Source organism: Micromys minutus (genome assembly GCF_963924665.1).
Source record: "Micromys minutus genome assembly, chromosome: 21".
Lineage (NCBI taxonomy): Eukaryota > Metazoa > Chordata > Mammalia > Rodentia > Muridae > Micromys > Micromys minutus.
Window position 1 is genome coordinate 19,785,084 of NC_137956.1, and position 20,905 is coordinate 19,805,988.

At 42.5% G+C, this 20,905-nt stretch overlaps 1 protein-coding gene across 2 annotated transcripts in view; it reads right to left on the reverse strand.

Moving 5' to 3' along the window:
* The window catches only part of ME1 (malic enzyme 1), a 100,861-nt gene extending 80,786 nt beyond the window's left edge, over positions 1–20,075 (reverse strand). The window contains exons 1-4 of one of the 2 annotated variants that reach the window (XM_080934827.1): positions 19,788–19,898; positions 12,477–12,715; positions 5,079–5,212; positions 3,005–3,154 (exon numbers count right to left, since the gene is read on the reverse strand). In XM_080934827.1, the coding sequence (XP_080790953.1) occupies positions 3,005–3,154; positions 5,079–5,212; positions 12,477–12,539 (347 nt within the window). In that variant the 5' untranslated portion in view covers positions 12,540–12,715; positions 19,788–19,898. Of the gene's footprint in view, positions 1–3,004; positions 3,155–5,078; positions 5,213–12,476; positions 12,716–19,787 lie in introns of both variants that reach the window. The other variant, XM_080934828.1, reaches the window with a different exon arrangement.
* Positions 20,076–20,905: the final 830 nt, after the last annotated feature.

Below are 20,905 nucleotides of genomic sequence, written 5' to 3' on the forward strand. Positions count from 1 at the left end.
GCCCTGTGCTGGTGTGCCCTGCGCTGGTGTGCCCTGTGCTGGTATGCCCTGCACTGATGTGCCCTGTGCTGGTGTGCAGGAAAGGAGTTACTACCTGTACCCAGGCCAGACGGGAGCTAGACAAAACAGAATGCTGAACCCTGGCACACAGAGAGCAGCACTGAGCTTACAGGTTGAGATGTGAATTCTCTCATCACTGAGCACCTCCAGGTGAACAAGCCACACAAAGCCACTGAACTTCCAGCGTTCACACATGAGCCACCTTGACATGGTCCTCACCAAGCAAGAACACAAACAGTTCCTAAGCCAGAAGGAGGGGCTGAACAGAAAAGGAAGAAACAGAACCTTACAGCATCACAATTAATTTAGCACAAATTAGATGAAAGGAAAGTGACCTCAGAATTTAATGGGTCACAACAAACTCACTGCTATGTCTCATACAGAGCAGGTATCATCAACAAGCATCCCAAACCACTCAGCTATCTCCAGGTTTGAAGGTAGGGAAAGTGTATTCCAGTGCCAGTCAGAAAAGCCCGAGAGTTCTGTAGCCCTACAAGAATTCCCACCCAGCAACTGCAGTTCTCCACTCTGGCCATCCCAGGAAAAGCGATGCTGCCTCCCACACAAGAGACCTGGGTAAGTGAAGACGTGAGCCTGCAGGCTTGGGTCCCTCACTTCCTCTAGTCTACACTCAGATGACCAGTTTAAGTAACTTTTACTACCACAGTCACCTCCTACGTACAGAGCCCAATATTTCAGTAACCCATCAAAAACACGGTTTTCTATTCAATGTACTATTCCAGGCCTGAGAAGGGAAGATACAAAATGATCTAAGAATCACTGCCTCTTTCCAATTTACTTTTTATTTTAAGTAATAAAGACTAAGGTTTATAATTCTCATTTAAAATACATGCATTCTTATAAATGGAAAAGTAACTCAATATGTGAGTCTCCATGAGCACTACCTGAGATAAAACTTGGCAAACTCTTTCTGAATTCCTTATGTTACGAGTAAACTTAAATCAAAACACCTGGATGTGCCACACAGACTGTAAGAAAATTATTTTTGGATCTGGAACTGAAATTTCCACTCAAGTTTTCCACATGTGCAGTCTCTAGATGGGATGGAGACTCGATGAGCTGTTAGTGTGCATTTGTAAAGGCCTTTTACAGTAGAAGATAAGTTTCACTGCCTTGCCAGAGACATTTATACGTCTACTCATACATTTGGCTGACTGTAAGATCGTGATGTATAGAACTGATGCTTAAACCATGTCTACATTTTTTCCATTCTCTACATTTTTCCTAATTAAGGCAATGCTTAAGAAAGAAAATACTTTGGAATTCTAAACTCCTTCTGGGCACACACTGGATTCCTACTAGCTGTGGTAGCAGAGACTTCACCTCACTCCTACTTAGTAAATATCACACACACACACACACACACACACACACATACACACAGACTTCACCTCACTCCTACTTAGTAAACATCACACACACACACAGACTTCACCTCACTCCTACTTAGTAAACATCACACACACACACACACACACACACACACACACACACACACACATGTTCATAAATGCAGCACCTGGCCTGCTCAGGAAAAGAATCATCTGAACTGTAACTCCTGAGATCACCACCTCCTGCATCTCCACGGTCAGTAACAAGCAGCTCTTTCTCAAGAACTGCCCAAAAGTCCACTGAAGCAACAGTTAAAGACCAGCTCCTTCTAGTGGTTTTAAGCTCCAAAGAACATCCTCTGTGGCACTCTCTTTCCAAAACCCTTAAAGCACAACCAATGCAAAAAACAAAAACAGAACAGACACGATCAGTGCAAATGCTGAGTGTGTCTTAAATGTAACAAAGCAAATGAAGGAGCACTAGCTACAGACTGGACAAATATCAGCCGAAGGGGCCACTACCCATGAGTGGCAAAAGCTTACCAGCAAGCAACAACCCTGTCACTCTTCTGAAAGCATTAAAAACAAGATCAGTGATTTGATATTTAACAGACTCTCTAAAGTTTACAGACTAAGCGAGAGATGTGAGGTTACTATCCTTTCTGGTTCTAAAATGTCACCTTCATATGTTTAATTTTATTTTTACAGGTTCTCACTATGTCTCTCTTGCTGGTCTAGAACTCTCTGGGTAGACAAGGCTGGCTTCACCCAGAGATCCACCTAACTCTCCTTCCTCCTGAACACCGAGATTAAAGGCATGTGCCACTACCACAGTAGGCTTGAGTCTGACCATTCTAATGTGGCTAAGTCAAGAAAACCAAATTAAAGTGAGCAGTCTTGGCTCATCCTAGCCAGCAATACCTGAATCCAGAATGACCCTTCCCATCAACACCCATCTGGCCCCTTATCTTTCTAGAAGCCAGCTCCACCTGCCTATGGCAGAAGCCCCTGGACCTCTGGCACTAGACTGCCTGGAAGTTTACATTTTGCTGTCTCAGTAGTAAGTAGAAGAATGTTAAACTGCATTATTGGTTTAACCTACTACCATATAGGTGGCCACAAGACACTGAAGCTTTATTACTTAAATACCTAACACTAAGTGTGACTGTGTATATGAACATGAATGCAGTTGTCCTGCACAAAGAAGCCAGAAGAGAGTGCTGAGCCCCCACCCCAGGCATGGAAGTGACGGGCAGGTGTGACTGCTCAGTGTGGGTGCTGAGAACTGAACTGAAGCTCGGAGCCTTTGGAAGCCTCTCCAGGCTCCAACACATTAGATGCTTGGAACTGCTAGGAGACTGGTTTCAGTGTTCTTACCAAAAAATCACTGATAATAATATATTTTAACTGGTTTGAATAATCACCACATAAAACTGGTAATGTGCACATTAATTAGCTCAATTTAGCCATTTCGTGATTTACACGTGTTATACAATAGATTAATACAACTCATGTCAATTACAAAATTTGAAAAATTTACAAAAAGACAGAATGCAATTTTATTTAATGTATTTAAAATAGAAGTTTCATACCTTGGCTTTCGGAATGACAAACTGTACTGCTGGCACGCGAGACCCACGGTGGGAGTATAAACAATGGGCATGAACTTTTCAACATTAGACATGAGCACACTATAAAAGAGCTTCTCATTTCTATCCTGCAGATCCATTAACAGGAGATACCTGTGGAAATGAGACACAATTAGACCCATACCCAATACTCAAAATGGCTATGGCAAATGTAATTCCAGCCAGGTACACAACACATCTTTAGTCAGGTGGGAAGCATGTAGAATCAGGCAGATGTAGTGGCATGTGCCTATAACCCTAGCACTCAGGCAACTCAGGCAAGATGAGTACGAGGACAGATTGGGTTACACAGTGGGACCCTGTCTTACAGAAGAGATAGCAGAAATATTTAGAATTATCCTTCAAGGGGCTAGGGAGCCGGCTCTGTGGAAAAAGCCCGACATGCACACACAAGGATCTGAGTCTGGATCTCTGAATCAGTGCAAACTGCGCTCAGTGGTCCACATCTGTAACCCAGGGTTACAGACGATGGACCCCAGAGCTCATTAGGTTAGCCAATCAATGTGCTCTGGGTTCAGTGAGAGACTCTGTCTCAGAAAAGGTGGAGAGCTACAGAGGAAGAGAGCCAGCATCAACTCCTGGTCTCCACAACTGCATGCATGTGCATGCACACAGACATACACATACATGTGTACACATACACAAATGTATCAAGACCTCAAAAAATGAGGATACACAAATTTGATCACTATCATTCTTTTTTTTAGGTTTATTTATTATATATAAGTACACTGTAGCTGTTTTCAGACACTGCAGAAGAGGGCATATGACCCCATTACAACCCCATGTGGTTGTTGGGAATTGAACTCAGGACCTTTGCAAGAGCAGTCAGTGCTCTTAACCACTGAGCCATCTTATCCCTCCAGCCCTATTACTATCATTCAAACATTACTATTACTGCTGAAGTAACAATTCTGTTCAGTATTTGGACAGACATAGTCCCTATTTTATAAAGAGATGAAAATATCACAGTAGAACTTAACCACTAAATTAGGCTCGCTACTGGCTCCTTTCTTTCCTTCCTTTCTTTTTTTGAGACATTCTCACTATGCGGTCCTGGTTGGCCTAGAACTCACTATAGAGCAGGCTGGCATGGAACTTCTAGAGATCCACCTGCATCTGCTTCCTGAGTGCTGAGATTAGATGAGTGCACCTCACACCCAGCTGCTGACGGCCCTTCTCTGGGTAGAGGCATTTCTCACCTAGTTATCTTTCTACAATGCACAATCCTTTTTGTATCACCTATAACCTTCAATAAAATTCGAACTACTTTGTACGACTGAAAAGTTTTTGAAAAACTGTGTTCAGTAATAAAACTAGGCCCTTCAGAGTGATCTCTGTTTGTGAACTTAAGTGTGTGAACATGTGCAGAAAAACTTGGTCTCCTTCAAAGTACTGATTGGAAAGGTGCTGGGAAATTCAAGAAGTGACATTAGCAGAAGGCACTGAGGTCACTGGGAAAGCTGTCCTCGAGAGGGAACACAGTTCCACAAGTGTCCTTCAGATGAAACTTATTTGGTAAGTACAGCTGCCCGTCCTGCTGACTGTGGATGGGAACTCACACCCATGTGAGCACCGCCAAGGCCCAGACTGTTCAGGACTGAAATTCTGTAGCACTCCACCAGAAGAAGGGGTTATAAACACCAGCAAGACCCATGATCAATTTCAGAAATGAAGACAGCACTTTTCCTGGCTATGTCTTCCTTCTTTTGTTAATATTTATGTTTACATATAAATAAATAACATATATTAAGTAATTATGGGTATATATCATTTCCTTTTATAAAATTATCTTGAGAAAGATAAACTAAAATTAGATTATAAAAAATACTTCATTCAAATAATCCTAGGGAAAGTAAATGCTTAAAAAAATTCACTGTATTTGCAAATAATTTCTCCTCAAAGTTATTAACTTATCCATTCCCAATCACATAATAGCTCAACTTTCTTTACAAAAGACAATAGGAAAGTTCAATAGGAGAGTGTCATAGGAGAAAAATGTTCATAAATGTGATACCTATCAAAGTCAGAGTTCAGGCGCTCAAAATTCTTAATGACTCTGAGGACCTGGATCTCCTGGCTGACGACGCTGGGAGGCAACAGTCCATGAATGTTCAGCTGCTGTCTCTCTTCCAGAGTAAAAGCCAAGTCCTGTGATGAAGAGGGAAGCCGTGATGTGAAGGAGAAGATGACCAGCAGCACATGAACACTTGCACCCCTGGGAGCGCAGGGTCCAACGCTGCTGGAAGCAGAGCCGGCCAATTGTGCACTAACTATCTGCTGCCTCATCTGCAGATACTAAGGTGCGAGCGGAGAATGACAGGAGCAAACAACCTCAAAACGAAAAAATGACAGGCCTGGGAGGTTGAGAGCTTAGCCAATAAAGTGTCTGCTGTGCAAACACCGGGACCTGAGCCGTGTGGCCAGCACTCACACAGAAGTCTGGCCTAGAGCTAAGGGAGGGGAGACAGGTGGGCCTCCGGCTGGCCAGCCAGCTCTGGTGTCACTGAGTGACCCTGTTTCTAAAAAATAAGCTTGAAAATGATTAAGAAACACACCTATTCTGCCTCTGGCCTTCCCATGCATATATGCATACATGTGCAGTGCAAATCCACACACATACACAAACACACATGTACATACAGCACATATACTACAGGCACGTGCACACAAAAATGAAAGATGCAATCATTAATGTTAGAAAATATAAAAATGGATAGTTATCTATTTTTAAATGTGAGTAGAAATAGGTCAGCCGACACCTGCTGCACTTCCAACTCTGAACTAGGTCAGGAAATAAAGTGCAGGACTCTCAGGGGCCTGGTCCAAGTCTCGAACTCGGGTTATCTCCAACCATCCTGATGCAATCCTGGCTGTGCAATTTCTCCTGAAAGCCCAAACGCACCATGTGCTTATTCTTTTATGTATGGCATCTTCATTAAGAATGTTCTTGACACCACGCACTTCAGACATAAAACCCAGTCGTGACCATCATGGCATGCTATCCCTAAGGACACCTTGTCACACAAACCTGGTCACTAACCAACAGCTCTGTGGCCCACTTAACTGGAAGGAAATCATTAACTAATACTAGAAATCAAGCCAACGACCTGGGGATAGTGAGGTCATGGATCTTATGGGAGAATCTACAACGTTACTAAACCATCATAATTCCTAACTGCATTCTAAACGTATGTATCCTCCTATCTATAGGTAAGTATAGTCTATATTTGTCCTTCTACCCATGGGTAAGTGTAGTTCAAAGAAACTTCCCTTTGCAACAGATGGACCATTTCAGGAACCAGTCAAATGCAGAGTACCCAGTCCCAACTGATCCATCTGTTGTAACACAACTCCTGCACCTAAGACTCAGGGGACATCATAGAAAAGGGGAGGAAAGATGGTCATAGACAGGGGACCAGGAAATCTGCTGTGAGAATCTTGTGTCCTAAAAAGACAGGGAAGTTTCACTCATGATACCTTGGCTACCATATGCCTAAACAAGACCTGAAGATGAATACCACCAACAGACATGCTGATATAGAATCGGAAAATCTCACAAGACTCTACCAGAGACAAAGAACTACAAGTAACTAAGGAATGTTGGTAGGAAGATAAATATTCCTTCCCAGGGATGAGCTCCCAGTTGGTTCTCCAATACCAAATGGTCAGCTGCAAAATCATAAAGATACAAGTAATGCTAAATCTACTCTGTGTGTATATGTGTGAGACAGAGAGACAAAGAAATACACTTTAAAGAGGTCATAATTTTGAGGAGAAGCAAGGAAGGAATGGGAAGGGGGAAGTTTATGTAGTTATGTTCTAACTTTTAGAAAAACATAATTCGTACCTGCTCCCCACATCAAGACTGACTCCCCCCTCCCCCGTGCTTGAGCCTCTCTAAAGCCTTTCTAGACACATCTTGTTTTCTGACTCATCACCTCTCTCATTCCTGACAGACTTTCAGCTTTACATAGACACAGTATAAAGCAGCAGTAATTATAAAAGGCTCCAAAACTCCAGAACAAGCAAATAAAATAGAAATAAGGAATCGACAGAAAAGTCGGAATGAGTCAAAGGGATTTGTTAGCACACACTATGGGATGTAAAGCAAAGAAGCCCAATGGTCATTAATATAGAGAACTATTTGGCAGACTGGGATAAGGAATACTCTCTAGAGGATTCCCAGTGGAGACACTGAATCCTAAGAGGGTTATATTCCAAGACTGGGCTGCTGTTTCTTTAGGCCCATTTTTTTTTAAGATTTATTTATTTAATATATGTGAGTACACTGTTGCTGTCTTCAGACACACCAGAAGAGGGCATTGGATCCCATTACAGATGGTTGTGAGTCACCATGTGGTTGCTGGGAATTGAACTTAGGACCTCTGGAAGAACAGTCAGTGTTCTTAACCACTGAGCCATCTCTCCAGTCCGTTTGGGCCCATTCTTAAGTGTTGACATGTCTGCTGGTTGGTACAGTGGTTAGAATGTTTGTGGAAATCTCCCTAGTCAGTTTGTGGAAAGCAATGCCTTCAAGCAGTCTTATACGGAGGTAGAGTCTTTGGGACATGGCTGGCAAGTCTCCTATGAACAGGACGAGAACAGAATAAACTCCAGAGAGCCTGGATCCGTCTGCCACGTGAGGACACAGATGGCCGTCTGTGAAGCAGGCACTGGAACCCCATCAGGCACTGACTGCAGTGTGGTGACTTGGAGCTTCCCAGATGCAAGAACGCATACCTTGCATTCTAAATACCTAGTCCATAATACTCTATTGCGGCAGCCCCTTTGTGGTGCTGTTTCTTGACAGGAACGTCTACACTAACACCTGAGTGACTACATACATTTCCTCTGTCCATGAATGTTCCTACAATGATGAATGGTGATTGAGGGAAGAAAAATTCAACAGATATGCAACTGTATATATTCATATTCATATATATGAAAAGAACAGCAACTTTGACTTTTTTCTAACAACAGAAGGGGGACTGTAAGACCAAAAAATATCTCCAATAAATGCAAGCATTACAGAGAAACAGTAAAGCACTGAATGTTACTGCTGTAACAAGGCGCCTGCAAAAATACCAACTGAAATGTGGTGTTCTGAGAATACAGCTTGTGCTCAGAGTACTACCAGGAGCTCCATTCTCGAGTGACAGTGGCACTCAGCCATCTTTACTCAGAGCTGGCTTTTTACCTAGATTGTCCTGCATCTGCTCTGACTATACTGTGTGCCATGCCAATGAGAATGCCATCTGGAAATCCCCCATAGTCTTTGAAGTTTAGTAACTGCAGACCTATGGTGTTTGCCAAATATCTACAGACCCACCAGAGCACCAATCCCCTCCCCAAAAAAAATAATAGGGCTCAGTATTCTGGGGAAATGGACCAAGTTAAAAGAAAAGGTCCCATTATTGGGTTCGTATCAGTTTGTGGCACTTTTCAAAGTGCTAGTAGGCTAGTGGTAGAATAGGAAAACAAATCTTAGAATCCCTGAAACTTTTAGGATAGTTAATTATTTTAGTTAACTGTAGTTTTTATTTACTGTACTAGTAGAAGCATTATTTTTTTTTAATTACAGAAAGTTATAAACAAGTCAGCCATGTCTAGAACCTGGTAGTAAAGCATTTCAAAGAAGTTGTATGTTGGCGTTACCTGTAAAACAAACACTGATGTCAGGGTACACACACAGGGTCTAATTTGCATCTGACATCTAGCCATGTGTCACGTAGTTAACAGGTCACATGTCCACACACAGATCTAATTTTCTGGTCCCTACATTGCTCACCCTCTCAGACGACCCCTCACACTCTAAATCCAATCTGAGGTTTTCCTTTCTTCTTTTCTTACTTCTTCCAGACTCTTGTACCACTAGACAGCAGAAGGGTACAGTTTCACTCAAGGGCGGCCAACAAGTGATGCTTTTCACCGTCCCCAGAGTTTCCAGAGTAAGATAAGCCTATCACGCAGATGCTAGCAGGAAGGGCTTGTGTTAGCAGCTCTGTGCAAACACTACTACTGAAGCAGGAGTGATTCACTGACTCAGCAGAGACAAGCAAACGCATCTTACCTTCTGCAATGACCTGCTCTAATGCTCCCAGAGAACTTGAATGGTTTGGATTCACTTGTGTCAGAGTTATAACTAAAACTAAACCAAGCTGAATTATAAAACAGGACTCATCAGTGTGTTTAAGAGCACCGAAACAAGAAAGCACAAACGGTTATGTTGTTCATCTAGTGTCTGAAATACTACTTGACACTTAACAGGTAAACTGTGAATTAATTCAACAACTTCTGTAACTACATACTAATTTTTTTCATGGAAAAGAAATATTACAAACCAGAAGAGCAAATGAAAGGTACCAATCACAAAGAAACTTTAACCTAAAGGAAATTCAAGTGCTCAATGGAGAAGATGAACAAGGCGCCTCCGGGAAAGTAAGTAAGGCACCGTATTACGTATGGAGTATCCACCGGTGAGGACGAGACAGCTCCACACCCACAGCACTGGTCACACAGACAAGGGCCTCCATCCCTCTAGATGTAATGGTACTGCAAATAATTTGACAAATCAGCCTTTTCAAAAACGTTTCCTCATATTTAAAATACCTTAGAATTTTGGAAAATTGTATCGACACACATATACAAGACAGAATTATATTTATGCTAGTTATTATTGTAAATCAAATAAATGAGAGAGAAGCCTCTAATTCCAGCATGAGAGAAGCCAAGACAGGAGAGTTGTAAAGTCAAGACTTGCTAAGACTACAATACAGATCCTGTTTCAAAACAAGTAAACAATTTTAAGATGAGGTAAAACTGAGCTTTAATTTTTGTCTTATTTTGAATTTACCAGCACAATTTACATACATATTTTATATCTACAAAAAGAGGAGCATTCATCTTCTCAAAGCTTTTAGAGTTCCTTGAATAATTAAACTGCTTTTCTAATTCTAATTAAAATATAATATTTTTTCCTAGTGGTGTGCGACTTTATTTCTTGTGTTTATGTGGTATGGGGTGTGCATATGTGTGCAGATGCATGTGCACGAAGAACATAGGCCCGCACCGGTTATATTGCTTAGTCACTCTTTTTCACTTTATTTTTTGAGACAGTCTCTCACTGAACCTGGAACTCATCAATTCAGCTGGCTGGCCATTTTCCTGTCTCTATCTCCAACCAGTGCTAAGGTTAGAGACAGGCACCAATATGTCCAACATTTTTACCTGGATCCTAAAGAATCAAACTTCCACCTTCATACCTGTACATTGGGCACCTAACTGAACATCTCCACTGACCCCTCAATTCCCTCAGTTCTTAAGGTTCCCCCCCCCACAGTGGGGGGAGTGATTAAAGATTCAGAGTCAGGGTATGGTGCCCAGGTGTGTAATTCCAGCATGCCATAAGGAGACTAAAGCAGTAAAATTCAAGGACAGACCCAGGCAGAGGTAGGTGGTTCTGTGTGACTTCAAGGTCAGCCTGATCTACAGATAGTTCTGTCTAGTCCAGATAGGGATGTACAGTGATGTCTTTATAAATAAATAAATAAATAAATAAATAAATAAATAAATAAATAAATAATAAATAAATAAGAAAAGTGTTCAAAGCCAGTCTGAGCTACATAGACTCAGTCTCAAAAAAAAAAAAAAAAAAAAAAAAAAAAAAAAAAAAAAAAATTCTCCCAAATTGCAAAAATGTGTTAAGGTTAACATCTAGCCTAACCAGCAAGCTGCAGGTCAGTAAGAGCCACTGTCTCAAAAAGAGGTGGGTGGCTCCTGAGGCTGTTCTCCGGCCTCCACATCCATGCACAGACACATGCACTGTCTCGTGTTCTCTCGTGCTCCCTCTGTCTCTCTCTCTGTCTCTCTGTCTCTCTGTCTCTCTGTCTCTCTCTCTCTCTCTCTCTCTCTCCCTCCCTCCCTCTCTCTCCCTCTCTCTTTCTCTCTCTCACACACACACAGACACATGCACTGTCTCGTGTTCTCTCATGCTCCCTCTGTCTCTCTGTCTCTCTGTCTCTCCCTCTCTGTCTCTCTGTCTCTCCCTCTCTCTGTCTCTCTCTCCCTCCCTCTCTCTCTCTCTCTCTCTCTCTCTCTCTCTCTGTCTCTCTGTCTCTCTCTCTCTCTCTCTCTCTCTCTCATACACACACACACAGAGAGAGACAGACACATGCATGCACAGACATACACACTTACATACACACAAATAAAATAAGGTCTTGAGCCAGGCCTAGTCAAACACGTTTTCATTTCAGCTATGAGGCCTGAAAGAACAAAATAGTAAGATATCTAAAAAAGAAGCAAACAAAAAGACTTATTTTAAACTGCACACATTTGTCAACACATAAAGTATATTTTCTTGGTACAATATGTCTTTAATAAACATATCTTACATCACATGTTTTTAAGTACTTTCAATATAATTAGTTTTGTTTATAATATGTGCACTGTTCATTATAATAGTGGTTTTAAGTATATGCTCTTAAACTGTAAAGGGGCTTCTGGCTTTCACCAAGAGCTGCTCCAGAGAACGATGCTACCTCTGACTGGATAAACCCAGAAACTTCACAAGCAGCTTCTTCCACAGGGCCACAGCTGACAGGTGTAAACTATCTCTGACTGCAGTTAGCTACTTCACTGAGCTCATGAAGCTGCATTAGTCAGAGGTCATCAGAAATGCAATGAGATCATACATACCTGCATGCATGCATACATCATACATCATACATGCAGACACATAGGAGGCTAATTATAAGAGAACTATAATTGGCCCACATGACTACCAGGGCAGAAAAACCTCTAGCAAGGGGCAGGGCCAGGGGAGTCAGTGGAATGGAATCTGCTTGAAAAGCTGAAAGGGCAAGATCCTTGGAATCTTTCAGTTTGAGTTTAAAGGATTAAAAGAAAAGGAAAAGAGAGGGGGGGAAAGGGGGAAGGGGGGAAAGGGGGAGAGGGGAAAAGGGGGAAAAGGGGGAAAGGGGAAAAAGGGGGAAAAGGGGGGAAAGGGTAAAAGAGGAGAAAAGGAGAAAAGGGGAGAAAGGGATCAAGGGAAAAGAGGAGAGGGAAAAAGAACCTGATGTCTCAGCTCAAAGACAGGCAGAGGAGGTTCCTCCAACCTGGTCTTTACTCCAGTTCAGACCTTCAGCTGATCAATGTGGTTCACCCACACCAGAAAGGAGAAATCTGTTTTACCCAATTCACAGTTAGTGTCATCCAGAAATACCCTAAGAACGCTGACTGAACAAGTGTGTGGGCACCCTGTGGCCCGGCATCCAGTCAGCTGTCACACTGAGCTATTATCTCCAAGCTACCTGTTGAATTCGTGTGCTTGCAGTGCTGAGCTGGCTACGTTTTGCTGCTGTTAGAAAAGCACGTGCACATAAGCAAGTTGGGAAGGAAAGGTTCATCTTACATCTAATGGCCAAGGCAGGACGTCAAGGCAAGAGCCTGGGACAGGAACTGACGGAGAATCCATGGAGGGATGCTGCTTGCCAGCTTGCTTCCTCTCCCTCGCTCAGTTACTTCATATATCCCAGGCCCACCTGCCCAGGAATAGCACTTCTATCAACTGTCAATCAAGCAAGTGCCCCCAGACATGTCCCAGCAGAGGTTCTCTCTTCTCAGGTATGCCAAACTGACAAGCAAGATGACCTACAACAAATGATTAAATGCAAAATACCAATAGCATGTGAGGTCTGGCCCACAACGTTACACACAAGGGAAACAAACAGGGTATTGTACTAACAAGTAGACAAATTACACTAAAATAATCAATATGGTACCTTCAGGTGTGTTAGGCTGTGATCAAACACCATGATCAGAAACAGCTTGGGGAGGAAAGGGTTTATTTCACCTTACAACTGCAAGGCCACTCTCCACTGATGAGGAAAATGAGGAGAGGAACTCAGACAGGGATGGGACCTGGTGGCGGGAGCTACTGCAGAGGCCATGGAGAAGAGGCTTGATCAGTCTGCTTTCTTAGAGCACTGAGGACCACCAGACTCGAGTGACACACCCACAGTCAGCTGGGCTCTCCCAGACCAATAATCAATCAAGAAAATTCACCACAGGCTTGTCCCCAGACCAATCTGGCGGGGGATTTTCTCAATCGAGGATCTGAAATCTCTCTTCCAAATGCTACTCTAGCTTGTGTCAAGGTGTCAAAGCCCAGCTAGCACAGGGTGGAAACAGAAAGTTAGCTCTGTTTACAGGTTAAGGGGAAGAGTGTGGTGAGCAATGACGTTAAAACGAGCGGTAAATGATGTCTGAGGTGAAGGCTGTGGGGTGCAGCACGGCCATGAACTTAGTGCAGCAAGATGTGGCTTCTTGAGACAGAAAACAGAAGGAAGCTGTGTCAGCTACAGGAAGCAGACCCTGCTAGGTGGGGCACAGAAGCAGGAGATACACTGGTCACTTAAAAAAAAAAAAAAAAAAAAAAAAAGAGCAAATCTCTTTAAATAAGTATAAAGTATCAGCAAAGAAACAAATGCAAATGCAAGACTTAGAAGTGAGTAACACAGTAACTCAAAGTGTTCCCACAGTGGACCCAGGGGTGGAGATGAAATGGAATGAGAAGAGTCAGAGTCCGCGGTGGATCATTATAAATTAAGCAGGCAAATGTGTGAAATAAAAGAGTAAGAGGCCTTCCAATATGTTCGGTGACAGTGGTAGCTGCTGTGAGTAGGCTCAGTTGATAAGAATGCTTGCCATGCACACATAAGGATCCCATTTCCGATCTCTGCACTCTTCTAAATAAAAGCCAGCCATGGCGGAGAGCTGTTTTAATCCGTGAACTGGGGAGGCAGAGACTGGTATCCCTGGAGTTCACTGCTCAGCCTGACTAGCCAATCAGTGATCTCCAGGTTCAGGGAATGAGCCTGTCTCAAAGAACAAAGTGAAGAGCAGACAGGACATCCACCATACATACAAGTGTGTACATACATGCATGCAAATGAAGACATCCTTCACACACACACATATATGTGTATGGACACCCAGAGAAACACACCAAAAGAGAAAGAAAAAAGACTTGACAATGTTTCAAAAAGATGTAAGATTATTGGATTGTGAAATTTTAACAAAGCTAAGAAGGTTAACAAAAAATTCTAATTCAAAAGCATTTATATTCAAGATTTTGAAAATGGAAAAACAAGCTCCACCATCCAAAGAAATGTGATACACATACACATAATTGCCTAAGTGACTACAGCTTTCTCTTTAAAAACAAAGGAGACCAGAACATAGAGGGACGGTGCTTGTTAATACTGAAGAAAAGAGCTGATAACAGATAAGTCCATACCCAGTGAAAATCTGCTCCAGAAAGAGGGCAAAATAAGAACATTCTCAAAGAAAGGGAATCAAGACAGCTGGTCTTCTGCAGACCTATTCAAAAAAAAATTCTTGAGATGGAAGGAAAATGTCTCCTGAGGAAAACTTGGAGCATCACCAATCAAAGGATAGAAGCTGTAAATATCTGGGAACTGTATCAGATTCTCCACTCCCTCCCAAACTCTTTAAAATATGTGTGAAAATTTTAAAGAACTTAAAATTTTATGTTCTACCCAAACAAAGTCGTGAGTTAATGCAATACATGTGCACAGAGATATGGTCATAAGCTAACTAGACACACTAAAATATGATAAACACTAAAACAATGGAGAAATCCCAGAGTAAAAATCAGAGAAGACAACAGCCAACAAAATGGCCGACATAAATCCAAACGTAACGACTACATTTAAATGTCATGGTCTAAACACACGAATTAAAAGATACTATTAGAAACTAGCAATGACTAATTAGACCATCCCAGCTTTTCACTTGGGTAGTTTTGTCAGACTTCCAGAACTGACAATCCACATGGCATCATTTCTCGAAGCTATAACTTGACATCTGCAGATCCCTTAAAAACAACAATGCCCTTATGTTACATGTTAATTCTCAGAGGAGTTGTTGTTTTCCATTTTCCTTATCTAACAAGTGAATTATTCTGATGGTTTGGAAAGCATAAACTGCCTAAAAAATTTGAGAATGTTATTTGTCTGATACCCATGCACTATGAAGTTTAAAGTTTTCTACTTTAAGATACAAAGTATCAGATTTCTCCATATGTCATATAGTGACATTCTGAGGTTTTTTTAAACTTAAATTTAAAACAAAAAAATTTAGCTTTAATAATTTTAAATTTGAAAACAAAAATGGATGTATTTAGTATGTATATTTGGGGAAATATATTCATTGCAGAATAGATAAACTTATTAACATATGCATTACCCCACATACTTTTTTTGTGATAAGAACGTTTAGAATTTAGGAAGATGTCTTTAATATGAAGGTGGCTGTATGCTACTTGGCTTATATTTGTAACTATAACTTTATTCAAAATCAACCCCTCCTTATGAAGAATTCCTTCTCTCATTTATGCCTTGTTTTTTTAATTTGGAGTTCAGTGCTAACTGTTTTCTCCATCTTTAGTTTTAGAGAATATTTTTGGTGCTGCCTCACGGTATAATCCAGACTGATGTACAACTTACCCTGTGGTTCAGGTGGAGTTACAACCTCAACACAAGAGTTCTGGAGTAATGTAATTTACAGTACATAAAGACCTTTCTAACACATATGTATGTGTGTGTATTATTTTATAATATAGATGTACTATGTCACAATCAAGTTGGAAAATACCTTTGGAGACTATGAGTAATTTAAAAATATTGTACTAGTCTAAATATAAGGGGCTTACCCCTAACACTACATACACTGGGGTCTTAGCCCTCAGATCCCCCCCGGGACTAATCACAATAGAATCACGATCAGGAGCACACAGCACGCTTGTTGAGACACTTAATCATGAAAAATGAAGTCGGAGACCTCTTAGTATAAAAGCTCTAGGACTTCTAGTCTCACGTTTTTTGAAAACATTTTTATTTATTATTTTAGTCCAAAATTACCAGATTACAAAGTCTGTCTTCTGTCTTCAAATCCAAAGGCTCCAGGTGTTCCCGGAAGCAAGAGGGTTGATGGTTGACTCAGCCTAATTATAACTCCATCTTCATGGCCGCAGGAAAGATAGTGACTCTTAATATTCTCTGTATTGTTCGAAACAATTGTTTGTCTTAAACTGCAGTGTCTTCTGTCCTGACTCAGAGAATCTGTTTGCCTCCCTTTTCCTCATAACTCAGCAAACCAGGCCTTGATATGCTGGGACACAAGTGGCTATGAAGCACTTTTCAGATTTCAAAGTTAATAAGGAGGACCAAATTAGATTCTTAGGAGAAACCCTACTTACAACTGGATCAAAACTGCATAAAATACCGAAAAGGGTATTTGGAGACTCACAGGGACAAAGCTATCAGTTAGTGTCTCCACCACTGCATAAACAGGTGGGAAATAATGAGGATAAGTACTTTTATTGTTCATACAATTTTAAATTTTGTATAGCAGTTTATAAAGCATGATTATTGGTCATGTAAACTTTCTGAAAACATAGAATTACAAGTCATCTAAATCAGAGAATATCCTGAAACTAATCCATTTTAAATGTTATACAGCACAGATAAACATCTTAAAAACAGTTCAGGTTATGGTTCACACCTGCAATTGTAGCACCCAGAAGGCTGAGGCAGGAGTATTGCTTTAAGTTCAAGGCCAGCGTAGTTACACCAAGTGAGATTCTGTTTCAAAAAAATTGTGTATGTATGTATGTATGTATGTATGTGTGTATATACATGTATGTATATGTGTGTATAGTGTGTATATATATGTACACATACATGTGTGTATATGTATACATATGAATATATGCTATGTTCATAAACATAGTGAATCCCCTAAGTATGAGGTAGAAGTACTTCCCAACAGTTATGACAGAATCAGTCTGAAATGATACCATTTGACTATTAGCAAGTAGTAAGGTTTAGAATTCTGTATAAATTATGAAGATCCTATGTCTCTCAGGTTTGGATTGTTGTTGTTGTTTGACTTTTTTTCTACTGTTAAGTTTGATTTTTACCAATTTTTACTTCCTTAAGATTATCCAACAAGTAGTTAAAATTTCACCGACTATAAAAGCCAAATTCTAACATTTGTAACTATATCCCATTAAACAATTTAATGACAGAGTCAAAGGAACTTTAGACTTCTGTGTAAATGTGCACTAATTAGAAATTATGAGATAGTTAAATTAATGGCTGCACTGTCTTGGGATGCTGCAGGAACCAACACCTCAAAAGCTCCCTGCAGTTGCCGGGGTGATGCATTCCTTTAATCTGAGCACTAGGAGGCAGAGGCAGGCAGGCAGATCTGAGTGCAAGGTCAGCCTGGTCTGCAGTCCATCCGGGCTAGCCAAAGCTACACAACCAGAATCTGGCTGAAAAAAAAAACTGACAACGTGGTAAATACAAAGTAATATGGGGCAACGGAGTGGATAAGAGTCTGCACTAAATGACAGTGGGGTAAGAGAAGTAGGAAAGGCTTCCCTAGGGAAACCATTACTAAATCAATCAATACTGTCTTAATTTCAGGAATCACATTAACAAAATGGAAGGAAAAAAATCTTCAAATGTATTGTAAGCTAAAGGCTAAATTTGGGAGTTAGACAAATCTAGAACAGATAGTAAAACTGTGTGTGTGTGTGTGTGAGTGCGCGCGCACTCGCACACACACACATGCTCTCTTGCACACATATAAAAGTTGTTTGTGGGTGCCTCTAGCCGTCTGAGGTGGGTGCTGAGAACTGAACCTGGGTCTTCTGCAAGAGCAGTAAGTAAGCACTCTTAACCACTGAGCCACTTTCCTCAGCAACAAAAGAGCTTTCATCCATACCTATATGTCAGGACATATACTAACAAAGTTTAAAGTCAATATGTAGCCACAAAATTCCTCAGTGTGGCTAACAAGGCTTCCTATAAGGCTAAGCTGTTAGGAGAAATTTAGAGATCACTGTTAAGTTTAGCATTCCTTGGGAGTCAAATAATCTCATAATGAAATTAAATTAAATTAAAATCCTGTCCTAGCAACAAAGACAGAAGACTCTTGAGTGTGTGGCAGATGAAGAAAACCCGTTACCTGCTTCCAATGATGTTACTGCCGGGTACCACACTGACCCCAGAGTTCATCCTATTGACTGTCCCAAGATGACCCAGATTTGTAATCCAATTTGATATGCTACAGGTAAAATGTGTGAACACATTAATACTGCACTCTTCTACCTTCGGTGTAGGATCTTCGTGACGGTGTTATTCTAAAGTTGGTATCAGCTGTTACAGGTCAGCAGGAGATCCCAAACACAGTGAAGCATGCCTTTGCCACGGGATGGCCTGGCCTGTTTTCCCACTCTTAACAAACATTTCACCCTTGACTTAAGAAAACCAAACAGGTTATACCACTCCTGTGATCTTGTCAAGGCGACCCATAATTTCATCATAAATCAGGGCAGGCAGGTAACACGTGAAAGCCACAAATGGTTTTGTCACACAAAGTTTACCTTTGTCCTAGTGAAAATAGACCTCGACCTACAGAATAATAAAGGAAGAAAAAAAAATTTCAAACTAGCAATTACATTTATTTTGAGGGAAAAATAAGTGGGAAAACTTAAAAATGTACACTATATAACTATAAAGAATGAACTAATCAAAGGTTTGTAGAAGTCACTACAAAGTAATTACAAGCTCAAACTAGCCAGAATGCATAAAATAATCACTCGTATTTAAGTTATTAATAATGAGCACAAGTCACCCACATCATGACTGAAGAGGGATGTGAAAAAGGAGGTTCACTAAAGTGATACCCTAAAAGACTTAACAGGCCCCCATGCTGACACCATGCTCCCCATACTGAATAAATAGGAAATCAGGTAGATATTCGCACACACCCGTGCTCGAGTGCACACACTCAAACACAGGCACACTCGCGCGCGCTCACACACGCCAATCTAACGACCAACCACACTGTAAAATAAGACCTAGTTACTTACAAGAGCAAACTGATTATTTCTAAGATGTTCTCACTTAGGAGAGCTCTTGGGTTTGGGCTGGGAGGGAGCTGTCACAGCTTGAGAAAAGGAAACTCCTATTTGGGGCATATATTGAATTTCCTTGCAATAAAATTTAAAAAAAAAAAAAAAGAGGGCAAGTTTAAAAAAAATAATAACTTTCCAAAAGTCAGAATTTAGAAAGAAAAATTAGCAAATAACAAGAAATAAACGTAAGTATTCCCACGTAGGCATGCATGTAGGGTTCAACAAGAAACCATCCACCATGCATCCTCAGCCTCTTAACCTTGTCACCCAAGAAGCCAAGAGGTCCTGGAGCCCCACGTCTGGTGGACAGCATCCCAGGCACTCGGAGCCCATGTCTGTTCAGGCAAGACCAGACCGGTAGGACCACTGGTCTCCACAGCAGCCTCCAGTCACTGCCAGTCCGGTCACCTGGACCGGGAAGGCACATCGCGGCTGACTTGGCTGCCCGCCTGCCACCCTCACGGAGATCGCTCGATTCCCACACTGGTCCACACTGCCCTTCCCGGGATGGGAGAAGGGCAGACAAAGAAGTGCGGGCCACAAGTGACATCGCTCCCCGTGGTCCCGCATCGGGATGCTGAGGGGGCGCGGGCGCCGGCTCCGCAGTGGCCTCCCGGGTGGGACAGTCCCCTCGGTGGGACGCAGGTTCCCCCGCGGCCCAGCGGCCGGCGGCGGGGCCCCCGGAGCGGCTCTCGGGGACCGCGGGCTCACCTTGTTGAGATGCGGGTCCCGCGTCAGCAGGTAGCCGCGCTGGTGGGTGTGTCGGCGGCGGGGGGCTCGGGGCTCCATGGCCGGTGAGGTGGCGGGGCGGACGCGGAGTGCGGCGGGCGGCGGCCGTGCGACGGAAGGCCCCGCGGCCGGGGGCGGGCGTGGGTGGCGAGAGGGGGTGGCGAGGCGGGAGGAGCCCGTGCCTAGCCGCCGCCGCGGCCGGGCGGCCCGCGAGAAGCGCTGAGTCACGGCGGCATCGGCCGAGCCGCCGTGCGAGGAGGCGGGGGCGGGGCGCCGGGCAAGCTGCTGAGCGGCGAGCCGGCAACCTGGGCCCCGACGGGTGAGGGGCGGGCCGCCTGGCTTCCTCCGCTCGTCCACTGTCCTCCCCTAACCCCGACGTCCTGGATGCCAGCCATGCCCCCGGGGCCTGGTGCAGGAGGAGGGGATCCACTTTGACCCGGAAAGCCCAGGCCTCGATGGCACCGGGCGCGAGGGCGACTCCTCCTCGCCTGTTTCTGAATCTGAGGGGAATTTTGTTTTGAACGTGGTGGTTAAGAGGAAAGGTGTTAGAGAGAGCTCCGGTCCAGTGACCAGTCCTCTTGAGCTTAAGAACAATTTTCCTGGGCGTTCTGGAAGCCAAGATGTTTGCAAGACTCTGGTTTCTCCTTTGATGAAAGGGGGTCAGAATAAAAGGTCTTCCAGGATTGAAACCTTGTGGTTGTGTTATTGATATTTATACTTGAAGATCCAAGGACTGGAGAAGTAAGTCCCATGACACTCAGGGATGTCTGGTTAAAACAAAACAGAACAAGCAAGCAGCCTTCAGACACCACAGGTCTTTCTTTTCAGTTAAGTAACATGGTCAGATTCTATGGTGTTCACCTAGACACTGCAGAACAGTTGTGGGGTTATATATTGCCTAGATTCCTGAGAAATTATTTCTAACTATGTTATTTGACCCCATCAGTACAGTCATAGCTTTTGGGCTATGCTTGAATTCAGAAATTTCTTTGGCCTGGTTTTTCAATTATCTAGACTCAAGCTATTTTATAGAGCGCTTTATATTAGCATCACACAGTTCTTCAAAAACATTTCTTACACTTAACATGACACCTTTCATT